Source organism: Stomoxys calcitrans, chromosome 1, assembly GCF_963082655.1.
Source record: "Stomoxys calcitrans chromosome 1, idStoCalc2.1, whole genome shotgun sequence".
NCBI classification, from domain to species: Eukaryota; Metazoa; Arthropoda; class Insecta; order Diptera; family Muscidae; genus Stomoxys; species Stomoxys calcitrans.
Genome location: NC_081552.1, coordinates 15,343,822 through 15,362,204, shown reverse-complemented (window position 1 = coordinate 15,362,204; position 18,383 = coordinate 15,343,822). Strand labels below are relative to the sequence as shown.

Genomic DNA, 18,383 nt, shown 5'->3' with positions numbered 1-18,383 from the left:
TTGTGTTTGGGTGTACATATGTGTGTGTATGTTTTCTTGTATGTACATTAAAATAGATCGTTTGTTTGTGGCTTTGTTGTCTTGGCCGACATCACTTCATATTTTTCTGTAACCCAGGCGCCGTTTAACGTGTTGTGTGAAATTGAGAATTGTAACCATTTAACAAAAATGCCACATTCACTGTGGTAGACACACATGCATATATGTCAGAAATCTAAAAAACTTTAGATTTCTGAGGGCAAATGCCAAAAGTTTTTCAATAGAAAATTTTGTCAAAAATTTTATTTCTATAGAAAATTTTATCAGAATTGTATCTCTAAACAAACGTTGTTAACATTTGGTTTTTGTAAAATTTTGTTCTATATTTTATTTTATTAATTTTAGTTTTCTAAAAAAAAATTTTTAAAAATTTATTTGAATAGAAATTGTTTATAAATTTATTGTAAAAAATTATTTTTTTTTTTCAATATTTTATTTCTATTGAAATTTTTTGCCAAAATTTAATGTTTAAAAAAATATCATATTAATTTGGATAAAATGTTATTTCTAAAAAATGACAAAAAATTTTTTTCTATTGAATATTTTGTTAATATTGTATTTCTATAGAAAATTGTTTTCTAACAAAGTTCTGTACAGATTTCATTGCCATAGAAAATTTTAACAAAACTTTTGTTTTGTCTGTTTGCGCTTTTTTATTTTGATCTTAAAAATCTTTCCGTGATTTTTCGAACATCATCTAGCTCGAGATCGTAATCAATGCTTTCCATTCAAAGAATACCATAGCAAAGAACTTATAAAAGTTTCGCAAGTGTCTGTTATTATTTAAGACAGGTTGACTGGCATGGTGGATCGGGACTTCCGATACGCCATGCAACTTCATCAACACTATACTATTGAGTATGGTATAGGGCACACTTTTGTTTTGAAACAGGGCTCAGTAAGTCCTCTACTTAGCGTAGTAAGAGAGAAGAAAACCTTACTTTCCACCATTCCGATACAAACTAAAAATCTATGCTTTTATTTATTTCTGTAGAAATTTTTAAGAACATTTTATATCAGCAAAAAATTTGGTCAAAATTTGATTTCTAAAAAAAATGTTGCCATTTTTTTTTTAATTTTAAGTGCTAAGTTCGGCCGGGCCGAATCTGACTGACTGACCACCATGGCATCTGCTAAAAATGTATACAAAATAAGTTTAGTTGAAGGGCATAATTATATTCTACATACAAAACTTCCGTCAAACCATCAAAAATTAAAGCTTCTAGGAATCGAACAAGGATGATGGAGAGACCGGTATACATGGAAGCTACTGATTTGGACCGTATTTGGCACAGTTGTTGGAAGTCGTAACAAAACACCACATGCAAAATTTCGGCTAAATCAGGCAAAAATTCCGGCTTGTAAGGACTCAAAAATTCAAATCGGCAGAACGGTTTTATGGGAGTTACATCAGGTTACAGACCGATTTGAACCGTATTCGGCACAGTTGTTGGAAGTCATAACAGAAAATTATGTGCAAAATTTTAGCTAAATTGGAAAAAATTTAGGTTTATAAGGGCTCAAGAAGTCAAATCGGGAGATGGGTTCATATGGGCATTATATCAGATTATAGACCGATTTTAACAGTATTTGGCACAGTTATTGAAAGCCGTAAAGGAACACCACATGCAAAATTTCCGCCAAATCGGACAAAAATTGTGGCTTCATGAGGGGTTAATGAAGCCAAATCGGGAGATCGGTTTATATGGGAGCTACTGGGTTGCCCAAAAAGTAATTGCGGATTTTTCATATAGTCGGCGTTGACAAATTTTTTCACAGCTTGTGACTATATGTATAATTGCATTCTTTCTTCTGTCAGTTATCAGCTGTTACTTTTAGCTTGCTTTAGAAAAAAAGTGTAAAAAAAGTATATTTGATTAAAGTTCATTCTAAGTTTTATTAAAAATGCATTTACTTTCTTTTAAAAAATCCGCAATTACTTTTTTTATCCAATATATAGGGTTTTAGACCAATTTGGAACTTACTTAGCATAGCTTTTGGAAGTCATAACAGAACACTATTTCGAACCAAATCGAACGTCCTTTTGTCAAAATTACGATAGCGGGCGAACGCGTAAAGCTAGTCGCTTGAAATTTTGCACAGATACTTAATATTGATATGGTTCATTGGGGATTGCAAATGGGTCATATCGGTTTAGATTTAGATATAGCTCCCATATAAACCGATCTCCCGAATTGATTTCTTGAGCACCTGGAGGCCTTAATTTTTGTCCGATTTGGCTGAAATTTCTTATGGCCTGGTCTATAACCTGATATAGCTCCCATATAAACCGATCTCCATATTTGACTTCTTGAGCCCCTATAAGCCTCAATTTCCGTCCGAATGGCTGAGATTTAGCATGTGGTCTTCCGTTATGACTTCCAACAACTGTGCCAAGTACGGTCCAAGTCGGTCAAGAACATGAAATAGCTCCCATATAAACCGATCGCCCGATTTGACTTCTTGAGCCCTTACCAACCGCGAGTTTTATCCGATTTAACTGAAATTTTATGTTATGACTCTCAACAACTGTGCCAAGTACGGTTCTAATCGGTCTATAACCAGATATAGCTCCCATATTTTAGCAGAATCCATGGTGGTGGGTCCCAAGATTCGACACGGCCGAACTTAGCACGCTTTTACTTGTTTTTTTTTTTTTTAATTTTGCTTAAGATTTTTTCTATAGAAAACATTTATTAAATTTCATTTGTATAAAACATTTTGTCAAAAGTTTATTGCTATAGAAAATTTTTTATCTACAGAAAATTTTCTTATTCTTTGTAAAAAAAATTTTCTAGCTTTTTATTTCTATAGAAAATAATGGAAAAATATTGTTTCTATAGAAAAGTTAATGAAAATTTTATTTCTATACAATTATTTGTAAATTTTACTTAGAGAAAATCTTGTCAAATTTCAAATTTTAAAATCTTATTTCTATAGAAATTTTTTGTCAAAATTTTATTACAATAGAAAATTTTGTCATCTTTTAATTTTTGCAAGAAAATCTTAGCAAAATATAATTTTTATAAAACCTTTAGCTGCAAACTTTTTGATCGAATTTTTTTGAATTTAAATTTTTATAATTAAGTTTGTCAAAATCCAATGTCAACAGAAAATTGTTTTAATTATTTTTTTTAGGAAATGCAATTTTACCAAAATTGCATTTCCTGAAAAGATTTTGAAAAATTTTATTTCTATAGAAAACTTTGAAATAAATGTTTCTATGAAACCTTTATTCTATCCTGTTCACTAACCCTACCCTACTATTAAAAATGGCTCGCACTCTGATGACGTGTGTGCTGCTGCTGTTCCATTAAAAATTAAATCGTTTTAATTTACATTTAAAACTGTCGCAAGCATTTAAAGGCTTAACCAGCTTAAGTAGCTGCTTTGTTGTCACAACATTTGATTGAAAATGTCACATGTCCATGACAGACATGGCCATAATATCTTAGGCATTAGGAATGAATTATGGCCAATTATTGTTATTGTTGAAAGTCATTTCAATTTCATGTTAAAATTTAAAATGTATTTGTGTATGCAAATCCCAAACAACAGATAGAATGGCATTAAGCTGCAGTATCAGCAGGAGATATTGTTAGGTGATTTAGAAAATGTTGCTCATTTCAAAAAAAAAAAAAACAAGTAAAAAGGCATTAAGTTCGGCCAGACCGAACGTTGGATACCCACCTCCTGGAATATATATGTAAACCATCTTTCTTCATAATCCGATGAAAAATGCATCATTTATGCACCCATAGCAGCTATATCCAATTATGGTACAATTTGGACCAAATTCGGCACGGACACTGAGTGGTCTAATAAATACAGGTCACTGTTCAATTTTGGTTCAATATTGGCTTTTGGGCAGCTATATCCAAATATAGACCGAACTAAACCATATATGACACGGATGTCCAAAAATTTAAAATAAGTCACTGTTTAGAATTTCAGCGAAATCGGATAATAAGAGCGCCTTTTATGGGGCCAAGACCTTAAATCGAGAGATCTGTCTTTATGACAGCTATATCCAAATCTGGACCGATCTTGGCCAAACTGAAGAGAAATGTCGAGTAGCCTAACACAACTCACTATCTCAAATTTCAGCCAATTCGAATAACAAATGTGGCTTTCATGGGCCTAAGACCTCAAATCGGCGGATCGGTCTATAAGGGGGCTATATTAAGATATAGTCCGATATAGCCAATCTTTGAACTTAACCTGCCTATGGACAAAAAACGAATCTGTGCAAAGTTTCAGCTCGATATCTCTATTTTTAAAGACAGACATCTATGTCTAGATCGTCTTAGATTTTTACGACGATCAAGAATATATATTTTTTAGTTATTATCTTTTTAGCAACACTGGTTTAAACAGCTCACGCACGTTTCGTGTTTTGTTTCACCGTCAAACGTCTTCAGATTGGTCTATAATTTAACCATGAGTCGTCTTACAAATGAACAACGCTTGCAAATTATTGAATTTTGTTATCAAAATGCGTGCTCTGTTAAGTTCATCGCTCGCTTCATCCATTGAGCGGCAAAGCTCATTTTTGGCTCAATGGGTACTTAAACAAGCAGAATTGTCGATTTTGCAGTGAAGATCGGCCAGAAGCATTGCAAGAGCTACCAATGCATCCAGAAAAAGTCACAGTTTGGTGCGGTTTATGGGCTGGTGGCATCATTGGACCGGACTTCTTCATTGAAATGTTGTGTTTAGAGAAATTTTCATTAAAATTCTGTTCTTCGAAGGCGACAACATTTTCCTGTTCCATTACACATATGACATAATGAACCATCATTTTGGCAGACGTGTGTGCCAGTCATAGAAAATGTACACTTCCGCCTAACGGCCTGCAAGACTGACCACACTTACACAAAATTTCGAATTACCCATTAAAACAAAGACTTTAGAATTATGAATGAAATACTAATCATATATTACTCAAAAAAAAAAGATTTATTTAAAAATGTTCCCCGTATCAGATAAGTCTTTCAAAGTCTTTCCTTAGAATTTAAGTGATTTTTAATTAAATGCATAAAACTCAGAAAAAGGGAGAAAATATTTCTTTCATATAGGAATGAACGATGAACGCTTGTGGCGTTTGCTTAACTTAATTAATAATTCCGCACACATCGAGGAACATCACAACAAACACAGCTCAAAGAAAGAAGAAAAGAAATTTTCTGGCTACCACTTGCACCACACTTACTCAGTGTACTCATTTGTATGTGCCATCACTTGTGGCCACAATCAATAAGAATAGAACTTCATAATATGGTTAGAATTCTAGGAAATGTGAATGGATGGCTGCATTCATTCATTGGGTGATGAGGAGGTATGAAAAGAAAACTCCATAAACCACAACATCCCAGCAACACACACACACACAAAGACACACTCATACAAACGAGTTGTGTTATCTTTGCATCTTTCTAATCATCTCATCATCATATTTGTGATTAAGTCTACTCCAGGGATGATAATTTTGATACTTTGGTACTTTTTTTAATACTTTTTAAACATCGAAAGTACCCGGTATCCCCACGAGCGATTTGGTACTTTTTCGACAATTACCGTATTTTATGAAAGAAAACTCAAGAAAGGAGAGTTTTAATTGTATGATTGACATTGGTATTTCCTATCTCAATATTACAAATGTACCCATGAAAATTCCATTAAGGAACAGCGGGAATACCTCTCTCATATCAATGAGTGCTGTCCAATGCAAGTTTAAGCTAAACGAGAGGGACCTCGTTTTTATTGCCGAGTTCGAATGGCTTGGTGCAGAGCAACACCACTTTATTAGATAAGTTTACACAGCTGATTACCTTTGGTAAAAACATGACAAGTGTCGTCATAACTAGGAGGGGATAACCACTTATGAAATTTGTTCAAAGGCGGATATCCTATTCTCTGAGCTATGATGTCTCTATATGCGTTTGCGAAAATCCATCCCTCATTCATTAAGTATTTCCCAAACATCATTAAAGATATAAACATAAACCTAGGAATTCCATCAGAGGGTAAATGAAATGAAGAAGTTACTTGCAGTCACGGCACTTGCCAATCACAAACTTTTGTATACCCACAATTATGAACTTTTGGCAAGCCTTATTTATACTGACTCCATATTAACGACCTCTTCTAACCATACTCAGCATATTCATCGAAATCCAACGGATGAGACTTTCGTCAGTAGAAAAGTTAAATTATGAAATGTGTCTATATGGCGGCTATAGCGTAGTGTAAACAAGGGTAAAGGCATTAAGTTCGGCCGGGCCGAACTTTGGATACCCACCAACTCGGGTATATATGTAAACCCCCTCCGGTGAAAATTGGATAACTTATGCAATTTGTATTTCAAACTTCAACAAAATCGGGTATTAAATAAAGCTTTTATGAACTTCAGACCCTTAATCGGCACATCGGTCTATATGACAGCTATATCTAAATACAGTCCGATTTTTACCATATTTGAGTCGGATGGCAAGGGCCTAAAGCTACTTACTGTTTCAAATTTCAGCGAAATAGGATAAAAAACTAAGCTTTTATGGGCTTTAGCCCTTTATCTGGAGATCAGTATATAGGGCAGCTATACCTCAATATAGCCCTATTTGATCTATATTTAGGTGAGATGTCAGGACGCTTAAATTATTCAATTTATCGGCAGTTCGGTCTATATGGCAGCTTTATCTAAATATAGTCAGATGTCGGGAGACTTAAATTAACCCACTGTTGCAAATTTCAACGAAATCGGGTAATAAATAAAGCTTTTATGGGCTTCAGACCCTTTATCGGCGGACCGGCCTATATGGCAGCTATATCTAAATATAGTCCGATCTGACCCATATTTTGGTCAGATGTCGGGAGGTCTAAAACTACTCACCGTTTCAAATTTCAGCGAAATCAGATGAAAAGTAAAGCATTTATGGGCATTAGACCCTTTATCGGAAAAACGGTCTATAGAGCATCTTTATCCAAACATGGTCCGATTTGGTCCGTTCAAGAACTCAACCAGCTTGCATCAAAAAGACGTATCTGAGCCAAATTTCAGCTCAATATCTTAATTTTTGAAAGCTGCAGAGTGATTACAACAGACGGACGGACAGACACACGGACATCGTTAAATCGTCTCAGAATTTTACGACGATCCGAAATATATATACTTTGTAGGGTCGGAAATTGATATTTCGATGAGTTGCAAACGGAATGACTAAATGAGTATACCTTATATCCTACGCTTACGAGTGGCTGATATAACTCATTATTATATAGAAATCGGATCAAAAAATAAGTCCCTTAAATGTAAAATTTATATTTGGAAAATGTATGGAAGGAGCTAATGAATCTCATATGCCTTATTTTAAAGCAAGTGGTAAACTTAGGAGACCGATAGATATGAGAGCTATCTTAAGATACAATCCGAGTTCAAACTCAGCTACAACAAGGAGGTCCTGTATCAAAGAACTAAGAACTTGAATTACATTCCATTCACAGACATGAGAAAAGTATCCACAGTGTTTTTTAAAGTAATTTTCGTAACCAATACGTACATTATACACGCGCGTTACAGTGGAATACGAACCTCAAACGAAATTTTCGATTGCAGCCAAGACATTTATACCTCTTATGTCACCGTGTTGCGCAAGGACAATTTCATTTGAGCTACATACCTTCTGGCGAAATTTCGGTAGCGGTATCGGTAAAATTTTGTTAAGAATATGTCAATACATTTTTTATGGTTACAAAAATTTTGGCGGAGGTGCATACTACCTTCATGACAGATAAAAGCAAAAAATATGGTACCTTTTGGTTCAAAAAAGTACATTTTTTACATGTTTTTAGTTTAATATACTCTTTGCTGTCGGCAACCCCATTTATCATCCCTGTTCCATTCAAATGTCAACAAACATGTTGTAGCTGATAAGGAACGAAATGAGAAATGGAAAATTGCAATGAGCATACAAGAAAAGAGTGCGTGCGAAAGAGAGAGAGAGGGTAAGATTTGTTTTCATTCAACTACATTCCTGACTGGTGCCAAACATGTTCTCTCTCATAATTGGAAAACAAAAAATAATATAAAACGTCTTCTTCTCAGTATCTTTGTATTCGCCTGGAAGGCAAACAGCTGTTACAACAAAATACTTAAAATATATTTCTTCTCTTAACACATGTTTTATGATGCCTGTTTTTGTATTTTTTTTTCATTGCAGCTATCTTTGGTGCAACTAACGCCATCAGATGTGAATGGTCGCAGCATGCGCTTAGAGTTGAAAAAATATTGTCCTTCAATGCAATTGGAATTTTGGTCATGCATGAATAGGACCTTAGAAGGTGAGTTAACTGTGAACGGTGAAGATGCATTTATTGCATGAGAAGAGAGAATGACGAAATAGGGATGCCAATTGAAATGAATTACTGTGAAAAATCAAAACAGGTGGGAATAAACTCTTTCTTATACCTTACACCACCACTGTGGTACTGGGTAATATAAGTTTGTGCATTTATATACTGATCGACTCAGACTCACTTTCTGATACGATTTAGCCATGTCCGAACGACCTACATCAATAGTAAATATCTGTGCAGTATCTCGTTTGCCTTAACGGATATGAATATTCCCAAGTTGTTGGGATTTTTAACCGATCTGGATGGGTCAACGGTAGAAACTAAAAGCAATCTTCCTTCTCTTGTTCATGTGGTATAGCAATAGACGAAACTAAACTAACTAACTAAAAGACATTAAGTTAGATTTTTCTGGAAAACTAAATCTAATTTTTATATCCACCACCATAGGATCGGGGTATACTAATCTAGTCATTCAGTTTGTAGCTCCACGAAATATTCGTCAAAATCCCCATAAAGTATATATATTTTTGATCGTATCGAAGTTCTGAGTCGATTTATCCATGTCCGTCCGTCCGGCCGTCTGTCGAAATCACGATAGATGTTGAACGCGTAAAACTAGCCACTTGAAATTTTGCACAGATACTAAGTATCAACGTAGGTCGTTGGGGATTGCAAATGGGTCATATCGGTTCAGATTTGGATATAGCTGTCATATAAACCAATCACCCGATTTGACTTCTTGAGCCCCTGGAAGCCGTAATTTTTATCAAATTTGGCTCAAATTTGCATGTAAAGTTCCGTTACAACTTCCAACAACTGTGTCAAATACGGTCCCAATCGGTCTACAACCTGATATAGCTCCCATGTAAACCGATCTCCCAATTCTTGAGGCCCTGGAAGCTGCAATTTTTGTCCGATTTGGCTGAATGCAGTGTTCCGTTATGACTTCTAATAACTGCGCCAAGTACGGTCCAAATCGGTCAATAAACTGATATAGCTCCCATATAAACCGATCGCCCGATTTGACTTCTTGAGCCCTTACAAGCCAAAACTTTTGTCCGATTAGGCTGAAATTTTGCATGCGATGTTTTGTTATGACTTCCAACAGCTGTGCCAAATACGGCCAAAATCTGTTTATAACCTGATACAGCTCACATGTAAATCGGTCTCTCGACCATCCTGGTTCGGTTCCTAGAAGTTTAAATTTTTGCTGGTTTGACAGAAGTTTGATATGGAGAATAATATTATGCCCTACAACTAAATTAATTTTTTTTTATAAATTTGTAGCAGAACCCATAGTGGTGGGTTCCCAAGACTCGACCTGACCGAACTTAGCACGGTTTTACTTGTTTAATATTGTGGCTGCCACAACCTCATATAAGGCTAGGACATGGCGACACATCGCACTTCCTGTAAGAAGGTAATATCTGCCTTGTACTTCTCCAATACCGGCGCGTGTACTGCACCTTCTCCATAGAGAGTGCGGACATTGCAGGTGCAGATCCCCAAATCGTGGTCCTTTTTCGTTTGTGTGGGTCGTCAACGTTAAGGGGGTCCGTTTTATACCCACAACCATAGTAATATGAATTTCCGACCCTACAAAGTATATATATTTCGGATCATCGTAAAATTCTAAGACGATTTAGCAATGTTCGTTAGTCTGCCCGTCAATCTGTTGTAAACACTCTACAGCCTTCAAAAACAGAGATATTGAGCTGAAATATGGCACAGATACGTCGCTTTGATGGACGCTGATTAAGTTCTTGAACGGGCCAAATCAGACCATATTTTGGTATAGCTGCTATATAGACCGATCGGCCGATGAAGGGTCTAATGCCCATACAGCTTTATTTTTTATCTGATTACGCTAAAATTTGGAGTAGTGAGTAGTTTTAGGCCTCTCGACATCTAACCCAAATATGGTTCAGATCGGACTATATTTGGATATAGCTGCCATATAGACCGATCTGCCGATAAAGGGTCTCAAGCCCATAAATGCTTTATTTATTACCCTGTTTCACTGAAATTTGAAACAGTGAGTAGGTTAAAACCTACCGCCATCCGACCCACATATGAATCAGATCAGACTGTATAGATATAGCTGTAATATAGACCGGATAAAGGGTCTGAAGCCCATAAAAACTTTATTAAATATCAGATTTGCTGAAATTTGAAACAATGAATTATTTTAAGTCTCCCGACATTCGACCAAAATATGGTTCAGATCAGACTTTATTTAGATATAGCTGCCATATAGACCGATCTCCCGATAAAGGGTCTAAGGCCATAAAAGTTCTATTTTTCATCCGATTTCGCTGAAATTTGAAACAGTGAGTTGTTTTGAGCCTCCCAATATCCGACCTTAATATGGTTCGGATCGAACTATATTCAGATATAGCTGCCATATAGACCGATCTGCCGATAAAGGGTCTAAAGTCCATAAAAGCTTTATTTGTTATCAAATTTCGTTGAAATTTGAAACAGTAAGTTCATTTAAGCCTCCCAATATCCGCCCCAAATATGGTTCAGATCGGACTTTATTTAGATATAGCTGCCATATAGGCAGATCTGCCGTTTAAGGCTCTGGAAACCATAAAAGCTGCATTTATTAACCGATTTCGCTGAAATTTTAACCAGTGAGTTGTTTTAAGCCACCCGCCATCTGACCCAGATATGGTAAAGATCGTCTATATTTAGATATAGCTGTCATATAGACCGATATGCCGATTAAGGGTCTGACGCTCATAAAAACTTTATTTTATTACCCAATTTCGTTGAAATTTGAAATAGTGAGTTGTTTAAAGCCTCCCGACATCCGACCCAATTATGAGTCAGATCAGACTATGGATATAGCTGTCATATAGACCGATCTTCCAATTTAGGGTCTTAATCCCATAAAAAGCAGATTTATTGAAATGTTACTTGTAAATGAGTTCTCAGGACCTGAATAAAATATGATCGAGACCAGCCGCTATTAAGATATAACTACGGATATAGCAGATATAACTGCGGATATAAAATAGGATGATAATTATGTCATTGTTTATTTTGGTCCAGATTGATCCAGATTTAAAGTCTTGGCCCTATAAAAATTGCATTTATGATCTGATTTCGTTCGATTTCGAAATTTGACGCAGTTACTTATGTTAGGCTTTTGGATATAGCTGCCAAAAAGACCAATATTTTGTTCTACAAAATTGAACAGTGACTTATATTTATTAGACCACTCAATGTACGTGTATAAGTTATCTAATTTTCACCGGATTGTGACGAATGGGGGTTTACATATATACCCGAGGTGGTGGGTATCCAAATTTCGGTCCGCCCAAACTTAATGCCTTTTTTCTTGTTACTATTCCTTTGTTTCTAATAGTGATTCTTATTGTTTTCCGGGGGCGGGTTACTGGCCCATCGACCCAACCGCATGGGTTTTGTGGGATCGCACATGTATCTCTCGTCGTCGCGAGCCGCTTCCTCCAAGATCCGACGCTCGCCTCCAGCCGCACCTAACCTAGGAACAGGCGCTGATGTTGACCATTGGTTATTTGCAGGCGCCAATAACTCGCCTTGTCATCTCGAGTATCATTGGCACTCAGTATTAAATTACGAGCCAGTGCCACCTGACTCCTCACTGAGACTCTCCTCTCGAAAAAATACATATGTGTCAAAATTCAGCTTCCATAAAAGTAAAACTATTACTTTTTCGAGATGATCTTAGTAATAGGATATTTGAATACAATCACTAATCCCTTTTTTTACCATATGACCCTTCCGTTGAAACGTTTAAAAAACTATTCAATTTAAAAAATATATTTATGGCAAGAATAAATCAAAAAGCAATGTAGGAATCGTAGCACTTGAGAATAAAGAACCAAAATGCATCTCAGAATAATTGGAAACAATTTGACTATTTGACTTCAAAATCTATTATTCGACTTTGTATAAAAAAATTCGACTAATCAATTAGCCGAAAGTCGACTTTGGGATCCCTACCCTAAACCCTCAGGATTCCAATAAAGGCATTTATATTGTAATACTGTTAGTCAAGCGACATATTGTACATATACCATTTTCTTACTATGGTTTTTCCTTAAAAGCTTTTTACGAGGGTTGCTTTTTATATTTCGTGATTGGATAACCCTTGTGTTGTAATCTGCTAACTAACACCTCTATCGTAAAGCTTCACATTTTTGAGGTTATACGTACTCAGAATTGACATTCGAGTGCTATTTGTGTTGTTTACAGTAACTTAAAAGATTCATCTCGGCCAAAAACAACAACAGTGCATCGATGAGCTAAATTAAATTTTTGGCGATGAAGCTCCATCAAGGACCGGTGTGTATCCATGGCATGGTGAATTCAACCAAGGTCGTAGTTCACTCCAAGACGAATCTCGTGAAGGTCGTGCAAAATCAGTTGTTGTTTCAAAAACCATTGATGCTGTGTGCCAACTGATATTGCAAGATCGTCATGTGACCTATCGTGAGTTTGAGACAACCTTAGACATTAGTGGGACCAGCATACAATTAATATTGCACTAACATTTGACTGCAAACAAATTTGTTCGCGTCGAATACCATACAATTTGTCAATCGCTTAACAAAAGGCTCGTGTCGATTGGTCGAAAGAAATGCTCCAAAAATACGAAACAACTGCATTTTTGAGCACTCAAAACGACTATTTGATGAGTCATCCGCCGTATAGTCCTGACTTGCCACCGAAGGACTTCTTTTAATTCCCGTACGTCAAAAAATAAAATGAGAGGTCAACGTTTTTCGACACCTGAAGAAGCGGTTGATGCGTTCAGAATGCATGTTTTGGAGACACCTCAATCAGAGTGGCAACAGTGCTTCGACAATTGGTTCAAAGGCATGCAAAAGTGTATAGTACTTAAGGAGGAATTTTTTGAAAACCAATAAAGCGATTTTCGGTGTTTAATATTCGTTTTTGTGTTCTCTAATCCCGAAATATAAAAGACAATCTTCGTAATTGTCGAAAATAAGTATTCAAAGTATACATATTTCTCATATGTTGTAAAAGAATGCTCAGCGGAGCGGACCCGGTTCAGCTAGTTTTTTAAAAAAATAGAAAAATTTTATAAAAATAAAATTTTCAGAAAATTGTTATAGAAATGAAATATTAACAAAATTTCCTCTAGAAATGAAGTTTTGTCAAAATTTTATGTATCAATTGAATTACAAAGTTGACCAAAATTCCTATAGAAATAAAATTATGCCAAAATTTTCTGTTGAATTAAAAATTTTCCCAAATTTCCTATAGAAACTAAATTTTGACCAAATTTCCTATAGTAATAAAATGTTGGCAACATTTCCTATAGAAATGAAGTTTTGAGAAATTTTTTCTTTTGAATTACAATTTTGACACAATTGTGTATTAAATTAAAATTTTGACCAAATTTCCTGTAGAAATGAAATTTTGACAAAATTTCATGTAAATAGATGTTAAATTTTGATAAAATTTTCTATAGAAATGAAGTTTTAACAACATTTTTATAGAAATGAAATTTTAACAACATTTCGTATAGAAATGAAATTTTGACAAAATGAAATTTGAAATGTTGACAAAATTTCCTAAAGAAATTGTATTTTAACAAAATTTTCTATTGAATTACAATTTTGACCAAATTTCCTATAGAAATGAAATTTTCACAAAATTCTCGTTTAAATTAAAATTTTAGCACAATTTTCTTTTGAATTACAATTTTGACCAAATCTTATATTTAACAATTAAAAGCGTGCTAAGTTCGACCGGGCTAAATCTTGGATGCCCACCACCATGGATTCCGCTAAAAATGTACCTTATTAACTGAGTTTGTATTTGAATTATTGTATTTTGGTCTCAAAAAATCATATTGGGATATCGATACTTAGGGGGGCCTACATCACCCTATTGACCGATTCGGATAAAATTTGACGCTGATGTTATAAGTCATAACATAGAATTTTTGGGCTAAAATTTCAGTTAAATCAGGTGAAAATTTATGCTGAAGAAGTCGGATCGGTTTATATGGGGGCTATATCTGTTTAAAGACCGATTCGGATCATACTTAGCATGGATATTGGAGGCCATAACTTAGGTCCCAAATTTCAGCCAAATCGGATGAAAATTGGGGCTTCTAAAGGCTCAAGAAGTAAAATCCGAGGTTCGGTTTATATGGGGCTATATCTGTTTTTAGACCGATTCGCATCATACTCAGCATGGATATTGGAGGCCATAACTTAAGTTCATATTCCAAATTTCCGCCAAATAGGATTAAATTTGGTAACTCAAGTCCTTGTTCCAAATTTCAGCCAAATCGTATGAAAATTGAGGTTTCTAAGGGCTCAAGAAGTCAAATCCGGGGATCGGTTTATATGGGGACTATATCCAAATCTAAACCGATATGGCCCATTTGCAATCCCCAATGACCTACATCAACAAAAAGTATTTGTACAAAATTTCAAGCGGCTAGCTTTTACGCGTTCGACCGCTATCGTGATTTCGACAGACGGACGGACATGGCTAGTTCGACTCAGAATGTCGAGACGATCCAGAATAAATCTACTTTATGGGGTCGCATATCAATATTTCGAGGTGTTACAAACGGAATGACTAGATAAGTATACACCCCTCCTATGATGGTGGTTATAAAAATCAATTTGTGTGTTCCTTATATAAACAACAAGTAAAAGCGTGCTAAGTTCGGCCGATTATTGGGAACCCATTCTGCTAAAAAATTTGTACACGACTAGCTGAACCGGCCCGCTCCGCTGCGCCTTCTTTTACTTTATAAGGAACAAAATTATGCTTTGAATGTGTATTTTCGACAATTAAAGAGCCTTTAGTGTAATACTATGCTCCGAAAATAGTATATTGCTTGACTAACAATTTAAGAACATAAAAATCTACTCTAAAATACCTCTTACTACAGCCTCATATTGAAATGGTCGGCAAATACGTCCTATATGGGTGGTGTTATGGGAGTGAAGTGATTGTTTATGGGAAGATGGGACCCCCAGAAACTTGATTCCACATTTGGATATCAGATTCGAATTCCACTCAGAGATACCATTCATTTGAGTACCATATTGCCATGGTCGGTAAATATGTCCGATTTAGGGGTGTTTTGGGGGGTCCCATATTGTTGTAATTGGTCTTAATATATATATTTGGTAGGTTTTAGGGTGAACCGGCCCCCCTAGATACACCATCCGAAATTTTTTGGATACCAAATTTTTATTTTTGGTACTATAAAAGAGCACACAACATTTCGTTACAAACGCACCACCCATCACCGAGATATGGCTTTTCTGAAAATTAGAATAAGGGGGAGGGTCCGCCCCCTTCAGATATCAAAAATTCAGTACCCTATTTTCACCACGGGATCATTATGCACAATCAGTGAAAATGTCATGGAAATTGGTTCAGCCGTTTTTGGTGTCTATAAGGAACTCACAAACAAATAAACAAACCGACAAACAAACACAAATTGTTTTTTTTTATATATATTGGGTTGCCCAAAAAGTAATTGCGGATTTTTTAAAAGAAAGAAAATGCATTTTTAATAAAACTTAGAATGAACTTTAATCAAATATACTTTTTTACACTTTTTTTCTAAAGCAAGCTAAAAGTAACAGCTGATAACTGACAGAAGAAAGAATGCAATTACAGAGTCACAAACTGTGAACAAATTTGTCAACGCCGACTATATGAAAAATCCGCAATTACTTTTAGGGCAACCAATATATATTCGGATCGACTCAGATTTGTGTTTAGTTTTCGTTATGTCCGTCTGTCTGCCCATATTAATTTGAGCACAAAGTGCAATATTTATAAATTTGCATTTTCAGAAGAAGATAAATTAAGCTCAAGATCATAATTTTATTCTACATAACAAACTTCAGCTATATCTGACAAAAGTTGCATGCAATTTTCCAACAACTGTTGGAAGTTGTAACGAAACTTTACGAATCGGACAAAAATTACGGCTTCTAGGGGCTAAAGAAGTCAAATCGGGAGATCGGTTTTTATGGGAGCCATATCTAAATCTGAACCGATATGGCCCATTTGCAGTCCCCAATGACCACATCAAGAAAAAAATTCAATCGTCTAGCTTTACGCGTTCGACCGCTATTTCATAAAAATCGGTTCAGATTTAGATTTAGCTCACATATATATTTTTCAGCCGATTTGATCTATTAAGGCTGTAGAAGCCACAAGTTTTTTCCGAATTTCATAAAAATCGGATCCGATATATAGCTCCCATATATTTATATATTTCTTCCGATTTGAGCTATTAAGGCTGTAGAAGCCAACACTTTAGTCCGATATTTACTAAATTTACCAAATGAAGTGCTTTTTTTGTGACGTCCCAATTGGTGTGTAATATTTCTTCAGAATCGGATCAGATTTCGATATAGCTCCCATAAATATCATTCATCAGATATGGTCTTTTAAGGCTGTAGTAGCCACATTTTGGTTCGATCCTTACAAAATTTAGCACGAGATTTTCTATTTGTCATCCCAATATATTTGCAAAATTTCATTAAATCGGATCAGATTTAAATATAGCTTTCATATATATCTTCAGCTGATTGGGCTATTAGGGCTGTAGTAGTCACAATTTTGGTCCGATCTTTACACAATTTTGCAAGGTTTTATTTGACGTCTTAATACATCTTTTTTTATGAAAATCGGTTCAGATTTAGATGTAGCTTCCATATATATCTTTCATGGCCTTTTTAGCTGCAGTCGCCACAATTTTGGTTCGATCTTTATAAAATTTAGCATGAGATGTTTATTTAACGTCCTAGCACGTATGCTAAATTTTATTAAAGTCCGGCCAGATTTAGATATATTAACCAATATGGCCCTTAAAGTCTGTAGTAACGACCATTTAAGTCGTATCGAAAAAATTCTTGCAAGGTTCTATGCAGGTTTTCAATAGGCAGGCGAAATTAAAGTCTGACTAGATTTCAACATAGGTTTCATGTTTTGAAAGTAAAGGGTGATTTTTTTGAGGTTAGGATTTTCATGCATTAGTATTTGACAGATCACGTGGGATTTCAGACATGGTGTCAAAGAGAAAGATGCTCAGTATGCTTTGACATTTCATCATGAATAGACTTACTAACGAGCAACGCTTGCAAATCATTGAATTTTATTACCAAAATCAGTGTTCGGTTCGAAATGTGTTCATTCACCGTAACGTTGCGTCCAACAGCATCTTTGAAAAAATACGGTCCAATGATTCCACCAGCGTACAAACCACACCAAACAGTGCATTTTTCGGGATGCATGGGCAGTTCTTGAACGGCTTCTGGTTGCTCTTCACTCCAAATGCGGCAATTTTGCTTATTTACGTAGCCATTCAACCAGAAATGAGCCTCATCGCTGAACAAAATTTGTCAAAATTTGAACACATTTCGAACCGAACCAAACACCGAACACATTTCGAACCGAACCAGATATCACGTCTCTTTTTTCGTGTTGATATTAAAGGTTTCAGGAAGTTGAATTCTTAGTTAAACTAAACAAAGTATTAAGCTTAATTTACATTCTAGTTCATTAAAAATTCTCTTTTTATCATGAGCGCTAAACTAGTTCCTAGGGTATTTACGATTATTGTTGCAAATAATTAATTTAATATCCCCTTTAAAATTATAACCATATAAAATAAGTCTTCTTCTTCTTCCTCTTATTCATCTTCTTCTCTAGCTTTTTAACCCCATAGGCCAATCATAGATATTTGCCATTATCCAATCACACATGGTAGTCTTCCCAAACTAATGCGACAATACTGAAAGAGCGAAAAATACGCCCACTTTGCTACACTTGTTAGCCTTTAGCCGAGTGTTGTTCCATATCCCCTTAACGGATTTGAATAAAATCGATGCAAATTTAATTGCATATGTGATTTATTTGTAATATCGCGCGTGCGATGTAGCACTTAGTAATTAAAAGGTAGCAAATGGTAATAATAATAAACTAAC

General features: G+C 35.3%; 1 protein-coding gene across 1 annotated transcript in view; it reads left to right on the top strand.

Moving 5' to 3' along the window:
- Positions 1-18,383, top strand: part of LOC106093005 (reversion-inducing cysteine-rich protein with Kazal motifs) — a 235,544-nt gene that overhangs the window by 184,297 nt on the left and 32,864 nt on the right. The window contains exon 4 of the mRNA XM_059370770.1: positions 8,256-8,376. Within this exon, the coding sequence (XP_059226753.1) occupies positions 8,256-8,376 (121 nt within the window). The remainder of the gene's footprint in view (positions 1-8,255; positions 8,377-18,383) is intronic.